This window comes from Vicia villosa, linkage group LG1, assembly GCF_029867415.1.
Source record: "Vicia villosa cultivar HV-30 ecotype Madison, WI linkage group LG1, Vvil1.0, whole genome shotgun sequence".
Lineage (NCBI taxonomy): Eukaryota > Viridiplantae > Streptophyta > Magnoliopsida > Fabales > Fabaceae > Vicia > Vicia villosa.
The window spans coordinates 62,053,747-62,064,960 of record NC_081180.1 but is presented as its reverse complement, the minus strand read 5'-3'; the positions used below and the strand labels follow the sequence as shown (position 1 = coordinate 62,064,960).

Here is an 11,214-nt window from a genome sequence, read left to right as displayed (position 1 = left end):
AATACCTAACATACTAACTAATGAGATTTTTCCACAAGGTCCACTACACAAGCTAACTTAATAAACAAGCTAACTTAACAAATTAGGGTTTAAACACTAAAACTTAATTTAACATGCTAACAACTCTAGCAACTTCGACACCAGCATGTGAACAACCTTCAACTTCATGCTTAATCATGTCGAACTAAGAAGCTACTTTTCGACCATGCTAGAGTTCGGTTCAATATCTCACATATGTCAAAATAGCATTATTGATTAAAAAATAGTGAAATTGGTTAATTACACGATTTTATACTTGTTTTACAAAATAAATATTTATGTTTTTTTAAATAGATACCTTTTTATTATAAAATATTTTTAATAAAAAAATATTGTTCATGTGAAAGACACAGTACAATGTATGTAAGTGTTAAATATTGTGTCAAGATAGCATCGCTGATATTCATATGACTAAATGCAAATTACAATAATTAAAATCATTCTTAAAAACCACTAAATTAAGATAAAAAATACGGAGAAAATGAACATTGACATTAATGTTCCTTATTCATAACATCGTAGATAATAAAGATATTTCTTATAAACTTCTAACACACTTCACACTCCATAACCTTGTTATTAAAAATTCAAATTCTCCAAACAAAGAAATGACCACAGAGGAGGGATTAGTTGATGCGGCGACATAGGGTAATCCCATCTCCTATAGAAACCAGACAAACCTCAAATCTTGAATCTTGAGCTATATATTTGTTAAACTCAATCACATATTCGCGTAAGTTCCGAATGGTTTCATAAATAATAGTATCAGGTGGAGCCACCACTGATCCACACCATAAGGTGTTATCGTATCCAATCAATCCCCCAACTTTAACAAGCTCAATTACTCTCTTGTGATAGTTTAAGTAGTTATTCTTATCAGCATCCACAAAAATAAAATCAAATGTTCCCTTGTTATTTTCCTGCAAACATACATCTTGAAGAAGTTAATTCTAAATTTATAATATATACATGGATGAAATAAATTAAGTTGGAAACCTTTTGAAGAAACTAATGAAATAAAGTTGGGAAGAAAGGATGGAAACATACATCTTGAAGAATTTCATCTAAAAGATCAACAGCAGGTCCTTCTCTAAATTCAATCTTGTGATCCACTCCAGCTTTTTTAATCATGGGCAATCCCAACTCAAAGTATTCACGACTAATGTCTAAAGCCAATATCTAATAAAATAAACAAGATATACATTAATTTATTACTAAGAAGATGATATGTTTATGTTTTTTTATTGGATTTAATATTATTTCCTAGTAAAATAAACAACAATGAATTAATAATTTTTAAGAATAAGTTATTCGAAAATAAAAATATAAAGATTTAATTCTTTGTTAAATGTGTTTGCAATATAATTTATTGTTTCTAGGAAAATAAGTATTTAAATATTTTTTCAAAAAAAAATGTTAAATTTTACGGGATTAAACATTTTCACCTTCTCTTCGTGGAAATAAAAACATGAGAATTATAAAAGTTACGCAAATTAATTTATTTTAAAAAATATAAATTTTTGAAAATAATTTTTTTCAATGTTATAAAAAACATGGGAATAACTATTTTCTACCATGTATTCTCGTACATTTAATTTATAGATTTGAAACAAACACCCCCAAAATATTTTTAACTAATTTCAGTCTGTTAATTTTATCAATTTAAAAATATCATCTAATAAATATTTCTTCAAGTGTTTATAATAAGAAAAAATTAAAATTTATTAAATAACTAATACAGTGGATCTATATACTTCCTCTAATACTTGTTATAAGAGAAAACTTTTTAAATTTATGAAATGATTAATATATTTGGTCGGACCAAACATATTATGAGTTTGATGGTAGTGCACTGTCAGTGTAAAGAATGATTACACATTCATTCAATCAGAATATTTTAAAGTGTCAAACAATTTAAGTGTTTTAAAATTTATAGTCTGATTTGACGAGATATATGGTTGTCATTAGTTGATAGTGTAAAAATAATTTTTACTGTTAGTGCGACAATCCATTTTCTCATATATTAATCATTTCATAAATTTAAAAAAATAAATTTTCTCTTATTATAGTAAGAATTAGAGAGAATAATAAACTAAATACATTAATTATTTAATAAATTATAAAAATAATTTTAGTCATTTATAAATGTGTTATGTGTATACAAGAATTATAGATTTTTCTTAGAAGCTAAAGTTTCTCTTTTTTGTAGTGCTTCTTGCTATGCTTTTTAGAACATCCACATCGATGCTGGCTTATGTATTCCGATGTCACATATATTATATAATATTATTTTTTGTTTTTATTTACAAGAGAAAATTTACTTTTTAAATTTATTTAATTATAAATGTATTTGGACTATATCATGAACTAAATACATTGATTATTAATGATTCAATAAATCTAAAAAATCAACTTTCTCTTAGATTTGACCAATATTGTTTATAAAATTAACATTTTTTCACTTTTTATATTAAAAAAAACAGTGGAATTCAATTTAAAATTTTAGATGAATTATATGAATATTTAAAATATATAACTAAGTTGGTTAAATAGTCAAAAAATGTAAATAAAAAAAAATATTAAATTAAATAGAATTCATTTATATCACTAATTTAAATAGCATGAATATAGATGCTCTTGAATGTGCGTGAACCCTTCAATAATTGTATAGCTTTTAAAGATAAGGCTAGATTTTGTAAAAAAAAAAAAATTAAAAAAAAGGCTAGATTTGAATTGATAGAATGTGATAAAATATAAGTTTATCTTCTGAATAGATTAAAATCAATGGAAGAGAACGTGACAAAAATATGCACAATATCTACATCAGAGAATCTTATCCACTCCCTGCCATATCTAAAATCTAAAATGAAATCATAAATTTGAAGTCCACTTGAAAATATAAATTTATTGACTAATTCTTATCTCCTCCTTACTAAATAAATAATTATAGGCTTACCTTTCCATCAGAGGGAAGAGCAAGAGCAGTGGAGAGAAGAGAGTAACCAGTGTACACACCAATCTCCATTGTCTTCTTTGCATTCATCAGCTTAATCAACAAGCTTAAAAACTGTCCTTCATCAGCAGGTATAAGCATAATGCCCCTATTAAATTGAATTACGAGTAGTGTAAATTTTTTTACTATCAAAATTAATATTTTAAATGACAAATAAAAAAGAATAGAGATAATATAATCTTACTGAGAGTGTATTTCTGTCATCTCACGAAGCTCCTTCAAACATGGATGCTCTCTCGGAAACACATTGGTTTCAAGTATATACTGAATCAACAACACAAAAGACTTATAATACATAAAAATATCCTGAATTATGGTAAATGATAAATAAAAAAGAAAGGATGTGAAGAGTGAATACATTATAAAGTGCATCACTGTTAAGGAGACCCTTGTAAAGGGCAGGTTTGTTTTCGATGACTTGGTTTTCCTCACCCATCTCTTCTCTTCTTTTCTTGATTACTCTTTTTGGGATTATGAAAAGCTAGTTCTCTCTCTTTGAAGAATAAAACCTATAAAAACTGTTTTATTTATAGACAAGCTGATTGATTGCGGGGCTATGAAGGTTGGATACTTTAATTTGTTTTGAAAAAGTAATACTAACTTTATTAACTATAAATAAATATAAACTAAATAAAATAATATTAAACATAAAAAAAAAAAAATGAGAAGGTAGAGTTTCGGTTGTTAATTGTTATCACTTGTAAATATCTTTTTTGTTTTTTGGTTATAGATTTTTAATCCGTGTAGTCATATTTTGTCCTTCAAATATATAATTTTTTATTTTAATCTTATAAATATTATTATGCTATGCTTTTTAAGGTATGTTTTTTAAGGTTTTGGTTTTGTTGTTTGTTTCATTTATTATCTTTTACTCCCTCCGTCTCATAATAAGTGTCTCATTTGCATTTTTTCTATGTCTCAAAATAAATGTCTCTTTAGAATACCAATGCAACAATTATTATTTTTTTCCACTACTATACCCCTATATATTAACTTTTACGTTTTTCAACAACTCCACTACCTATAATAAATAAGGGTATTTTAGTAAATAATATTATTTTTATCATTAAAATCAACACATCTAATCATTTTCTTAAGAACCGCGCAAAGCTCAAATAAGACACTTATTTTGAGACGGAGGGAGTACCATTTATCGCTTTCGTTATAGTCTTTTTTAAGTGAGATCTTTTCAAATATTTTAGAAATAAGTGTTTTTGCATAAAATCGTGTTTTAGTATGCATAATTTAAACTGTTTATTTTCTAATGTAAGCAATGCGCTTTAAGTCAATTAGAGGAATTTTTGGATCAAGAATCATATTTAGAATTGGTTTAAGTCATGACATTAGAAGGATCTCAAAACATCTTTAAGATTGCAAAAAGTTAAGATTTTAGGTGTTTGATTCCAATCACACATCCTATGACTCGAATCAAGTGAAACAAAGGCTTTCAAAAAGGTTGTAAAGTTGTCATGAATCGAATCACATTGATTCGACTCACATATTTAATGACTTGATTCGACTCAAAGCTTTCATGACTCGAATCATGGCTGAAATGGATTTCTCATAAGTGTAGATCTTGACTCAAATTACTTTTTCAGTTGACTCAATTAGACATGTGCTTATGACTTGAATCAAACATCATTTTTACTCATTTTTGTGCATAATCTCAAGCACCTATATGAATCATTTTCCTCTCTCCCTCACAATTAACATAGAGTGATTATTGTGATGATAATCATATTTTTGAAAGTCTTTCTAAAAACTTGAAAACCAACTTTCAAAGAACATATTTTCACATCTATCTTTTGCTTTTGAACTCATCTTCTACCTCTAGCAAGATTAACATCAATTGCTTCTAAATTCTTCGAGAATATGAGATCTATTATAGAGGAGGTTCATTCTTTGTTGATGTTTATGAAGTTCTTGAGTTGAAGTTAAGATTCAGTTTGCGTAGTGGTGCTAGAGTTTGGCAATTCAACAAGAAAAATAATAAATCTTTTCTCCAGGTTACTTCAATAGTGATGTGTGGAATTCTACAGACAGAGTCAGAGTTTCAGTGTTTTTTAGACAAATTAATGTTCAAGGGAGCATTAGGACCGAGGAAAGGTTGTGTTAGAAAAGAGGCTAGGCATAATTATTGATTCTAGAAGAATTAAGTTGAGATCATTTGGATCTTGCAAGATCGGCTAAGAAGACGCCGTATACAACAAGAAAGGATCAAGATAAGAAGACTATATATTTTCAAGAGTATCTCGTATCAAGTGGCTATCTAATTTTTGTAAACAATTGTCACTTTATTATTATTGGAAGATAACAATTTTCAATGGGCATTAAAGAGTGGATTTAGCTCTTGCGAGAACGATAGAGTTGAACCACTTCTCCTTCCCTATATCTCTTTAATTTTATGTATTCTTTTGAATGCTTAGGTTTGTGTCGCTTTCATAGAAAAACATGTTATTAGGATTTATCTGCTTGTTGCGATTTCATAATTAAAGTTTAGGTTTGTGATAGATCTAGTCATTTGAACATTCTCTCTTGCGATTATTGTTGTATGAACTCTTGTTGTTAGATTGATCATTCGATTAATCAAATTCAATTTGAGCTCTGTGAAAATTAAATTATGTTAATTGTTGAATTACTTATTTAAGAAACTTCATATTTCTCAATTATTGTTATTATTGATAATTTGAGTTAACTATAATATCCATTTAATCATATGATTTATAAAATTTTCGCTATCCTTTATTTGTAAAGTTGTGATCCGGTAAAAGGAATTGTTTTTTAAAATGGTTTTTTAGAGGAATGATCTATTCATCCCTTAGACCGTTTCAATCCTCATATCCTCCACCAACACGAAGGACATTGAGAATGACGAATATGTACATGTCATGATGAGTAACTTGGTGAATGATGACTATGTAGATTTGAATAAGTCATAAAATCATAATCCTGAAACATGACATATAGAAAGATGAGTTGGTTGTCGCCATTAAGAAGAGATGAAGGTTAACTCTAATAAGGATATTTATGATAAACAATCCCTTTGAATGAATAAGAATAATAATAGAGATATTTGATGATTTAAAGGAGAATTTGGTGATTGAGAAAGAGCTTATCAGTGATATAAGGGAGAAACTTGGTCTTGATTTTATGGTTATGTAAAATAGTAGTAAGAATTGTGTGAGAAATCCCCATGATGGTTTGCATTTGGAGAAGAAGAATAACTTGTGAGGTGAAGAAGATAATCCTCCTGAGTTACTTCAAACAGAATTTACTTTGGACAAGAAAAATGGTAGGGGAAGTCATAAACTTACTCAATCTGGAATTAAATCAATAATCGAGTCTCTTCATGTAAGATAACACCACTAAATAAAATACTTGTTTGGAATGATAGAGGAATATGAAATCTTGATACTATGTTGGCTATTAAAATTCTTTGAGATCAACAAAATCCTGAGTTGCTTTTGATTGTTGAACCAATGATTATTTGTATTCATTTCCGTGCTCAGTGTTTTAAACAAATTATATTTAAGAGATATGCATTATGTTTTAGACATAATCAAGATTCAAGCCTAAATGATTTTCGTGCGAAATATATGAATCCTTCTGTAATGAGTTTGTCTGAGCAAGATGCAACCTTTTCTATAGAATTGGATCAAACTAAATTCTTCATTACAAATTTATGAGCATGTAACTCCCATGTGATTCGGAGACAATTATGGAAAGAACATACCAATCTTCAACAAGTCAATCCTGGCCTTGGGTGCATGATAAATGATTTCAATGCATTTATTGGTTTCCATGAGAAATTTGGTAGTTGCCCTCCATACAAAAATTTCACTTTTGAGTTTCCTAGTTGTAATTAAATTGAGCGTATTCATTCTGACACTAATTGTAGCAATTACACTTGAACCAATGGGAGAAAAGTGGGTTATTACTCTTATGTTAGGCTCAACAAAGCCATATGTAATTAGAATTTCCTAGATAATTGGAACACAGTCAATTGTTTCACTTTGATCAAGAATCACTTAAATCATTACCATATTCTTCTCGATTATGAAAAAGGTGGTTTTGATTTAGCTAGGCCATTCAAATTTATAAAGGTTTTGTTCTCTAGATGATAATTATAAACAATTGATTGCTGACACTTAGAATATTGGTGTTGTTGGTTGCCTTATGTTTGTTTTATCCCCAAATTTGAGATCTCTTAAATATATTCTTAATAAATTTCAAGAAATAGACTTTTGAAAATATTCATCTTAAATTCACTCAAGCTACCAATGAAGTTAACATAATACAAGGTTTGATTAATGATGCATGTTATAATGCTGATATTTGAGTAGAGGAGAAAATGTCCAATTTCTGTTGATAAGGCATTTCATTCGTTAAACCAATTTTTGAGGGAAAAAGTATGTATAAAAGGTTTATGGATAAAGATAGGAATACAATATATTTTCACAACACAACCAAATTGAGATATGCTAGTAGAAATTCACTAAATTGAGTCATACCAATTTTTTTTGGGAGGAGTGCATTGAATTAGATAATAATTATAATTATGTTGATTTGGTGGAGAAAATTAACCAGTAATTATAACTCATCCTTATAATGAATATCTCACTAGAATTCATCGGCCTAGAGAAAATAAGAATCTAGTCCATAATATGGATGGTAATTTTTCTTTAGAAACTAATGGCTTTTGGGGATGTTTTTTTCAGTCCTATTGGGATATAGTGATGAGAGATGTGATTAGTTCATTGAATTAATTATTTGAACAAGGTTGGATATTTCCTAATCTCAATTTTGTTAATGTGACATAAATACTTAAACAACATGCAGTGTAACACCTTAGACTACTTTCAGGATTATCGATTGATCCCACAAACCAACACAGGTCTTTTCAGTATGTTTTGTTCTCACTTGCACGCTTTGCATGAAATTTTCCAGAAGGTCGCCCATCCAAATACTACTCCAAGTCAAGCACGCTTAACTATGGACTTCTTATCTGTTTGGCTACCAAAAAGAAGATGTGTCATATTTTCGGTAACCTAACAGATAAGAATTCCATAGTTAAGCATGCTTGACTTGGAGTAGTATTTGGATGGGTGGCCTTCTGAGAAGTTTCTTGGAAAGGAGTGAGTACAAAGCATGCTGACAAGACCCGTGTTTGGTAGTGGGGTCATTCCGTAATCCTGAAAGCAGTTTAGGGCGTTACATGAAGCATATTCTATTAAGCAATATGTACCTATTGCACTTGTAAATTTTCAACTCAAAATCATCACTAAGATCATTGCAGATAGGTTAACCATATTAGCTCCTAAAATTGTCTCAAAACATCAAATAAGCTTCATTAGGGGAAGACATATTTACGAGTGCATTAGCATTACTTCTAAAGACATTAATTTGTTGGACAAGAATTTTTTTGGATGTTTTATGACATTGATGATAGACATCAGAAAAACCTTTAATACTTTAGATTCTCATTATCTTATCAATTTTTTTTAATGTTTATTTGATAAAAAGTTTTGTGATTAGATTCTTACCACTCCCCACTAAGTCGCGTCGTAAATCATGATGATTCGAAAAGTTTAAGAATTATTTTCATGCTCTAAAGAAGTGAGGTTAGGAGATCCTTTGTCTCCCTTACTCAAGTGCATTATTAAAAAGACCCTTAGTAGGAAATCATATATGTTGGTAGATCAGGGTAAGCTGACATGCATATCACTTAGTATCCAGATTTGTTTTGCACATGACTTGATGATATTCTATAAATCTGTCAGGAAAAATGCTTAATTTACTAACCATCTCCTTCAAGAATATGGTCAAAATTATAGTCAACACAGTCTAACTAAGCGTAAGCTTTATGGTGGAGCTAATTCTGAATCTCAGTTGAGGCAAATTTCATATATTCTTGAATTCATTGTGGGAAAAACACCAGTTAACGATCATGGAGTTACTACGATCAAAGACAAGCATATAACTCATCATATTCGGATCATAAAAGATAAAGTATTGGGCAAGGTAGCTACTTGGAAGGGAACTTCTTTTCTCTGATGGGTATGGTTCAATTGGTCAAGTCTATCATACAAGACATGCTACTGTATAGTATTAGCATTTATAAATGTCCAATCAATCTTATTAATAAACAAGATTATTGCATCATAAATTTTTGTGTGGAATAGGTAGCATAAATAGTAGAAAGCTAATTACTACCTCATGAAAGGTTATTTTTTCACCTTTGTTTCAAGAAGGTCTTGGTTTGATTGATATTAGGACAATAAATAAAGCTAGTTGGCTATCTCTTTTTTGGAAGTTGTTGACTACCAATAAAAAATGATCTTATATGCTTATTAATAGATGTCGCAGGCATAAAAGATCAATCATGTATCATTTTTTTTCAATTTAGCCTAACACTAAGCATTATTTTTCATTTCATGAGAAACATAATACATAATAGGTTGGTGATGGGAGATACTTTGATTTATGGACTGACAATTGGTTGGGATACAAAATTAAATATTTTTAAATATTATTGCTAATGGATGTTCAATTTATGCAAACTACTAAGGTTTATTAAGTTATCATAGACATCAATTGAAATATTTCTCTTGGCTTATTCATTTTGGCTCCTCAATTTGTCGAGGACATTTTGAATATCAACTTGCCATTTGATATTACTATTGTTGAAGAACTCCTTTGGACATGATCTACAAATGATGAACTATCTTTTATAGATGCCTAAAACTGTATCAGGAGTGATCACATTATGCCTTCTTGAACAAAATTCATCTGGCACAGTGACTTGTAAGATGGTGCATAATGTTATTACAATAAAAGACAACGTGATTCAAAGAGGAATGCACATGGTTTCGAGGTGCTTTCTATGCAATCATGATTTAGAAATTGGAGACCACTTATTTCGTAGATGCAAATACACCTTAATTTTTTCCAATGATGAAGTGATTGTTTGGTATGATCATTGATAGAACTAGTTATGAAAGCTTATTCAAACATGCTGATAGAAGTTCGAGGTCTCGAATTAAGAATATGATCATGGCTCTCATCATCAGAAATATTTATAAAACTTGGCACACAAGAAACAATATCATGATTCAAAATGGAAAAATTTATTTTGATAGAGACATTCACCATGTTAAATAATTGGTTAGTATGACATCTACTTCTTTCAATAGACACATGCATTCTTCAATTCATGAGTTTAGAATTATTAAATGATTTGACATCAAATGCTGACCTCCTCCCACACTTAGAATCATACAAGATAATTAGTGTTTTCTTAATCATAATTCGATTCATAGTGACATATTCATGAATAATTTAGGAATATCGTGGATGCTTTCTCAGTTAAAATTGAAGTTAGCACCTCCTTTCAAATTGAATTGCATGTAATTATATTTGCTATCGAATATACTAACATGAAAATTAACGAAGTCCTTAACTTAAAATTGACAAAATGCTTAACTATGCTTTTGATTTTTTAAATGTGTAAATACCATTGAGGTCTAAAGAGAAATATTTTTTTAAAATGCTCTTCTACATCACATATTTAAAAATTAAAAAAACAGGTGACCAATAAAAGGAGATTGTTTTTCATATAATAACATTGTTAAATTTAAGAGTGATTTTTTATTTTAAAAAAAACTTCGAACAATAATTATAATCATTTTAATGAACCCTATTTACACAAAAAATCTATTAAAGTTTAAATTTGGTGTAGTGCAGAATAAACTAAAAAGCTTAATTTCTTTTTTCTTCAAATTTTCTACATGTTATAATAATATTAAAATTGAAAATATATCAATCACAAATATTTTTTTATTCACAAAATTACTATTTTCAAGTAAAGTAGAACTGTAGAAGATTTTTTTGTTATCTTTTCCGCTCGTTCCATTTCCTTCCATGTAACTTAACCTCAATTATTATTTTTCTTATTGCTGGCAGGCACCACATCTTAATTGGAAATGTCAGGTTGTTGTTGGTTTGTGTGGTGGAGGTAGTAGGTGGGAATTGTGGTCTATAACAGCCGAATATCTTGCAATTTTATCTTATAATAAACGTGGTGGCCTCATAAATACCTTCGAGGACTCAACTCTCAATATTTGAAATAAATTACTACCAACTTTTGTAAAACTAGTGCGATA

General features: G+C 28.9%; 1 protein-coding gene across 1 annotated transcript; it reads right to left on the bottom strand.

Annotated features, from left to right (window-relative positions):
- Nucleotides 1-510: 510 nt before the first annotated feature.
- Nucleotides 511-3,628, bottom strand: LOC131639394 (caffeoyl-CoA O-methyltransferase-like). The gene is made up of 5 exons (XM_058909894.1): nucleotides 3,411-3,628; nucleotides 3,237-3,316; nucleotides 2,996-3,140; nucleotides 1,087-1,218; nucleotides 511-959 (listed from the first exon to the last, which is right to left on the bottom strand). The coding sequence occupies exons 1-5, from the start codon at nucleotides 3,486-3,488 to the stop codon at nucleotides 666-668; spliced, it is 729 nt and encodes a 242-aa protein (XP_058765877.1). The 5' UTR covers nucleotides 3,489-3,628; the 3' UTR covers nucleotides 511-665.
- Nucleotides 3,629-11,214: the final 7,586 nt, after the last annotated feature.

Coding starts and splice junctions, on each gene's coding strand:
- LOC131639394 (XM_058909894.1), bottom strand. CDS start 3,488: ATGGGTGAGGAAAACCAAGTCATCGAAAACAAACCTGCCCTTTACAAG. Junction 3,141..3,236: donor ATGACAGAAATACACTCTCA/GTAAGATTATAT, acceptor TCAATTTAATAG/GGGCATTATGCTTATACCTG. Junction 960..1,086: donor TAGATGAAATTCTTCAAGAT/GTATGTTTCCAT, acceptor GTATGTTTGCAG/GAAAATAACAAGGGAACATT.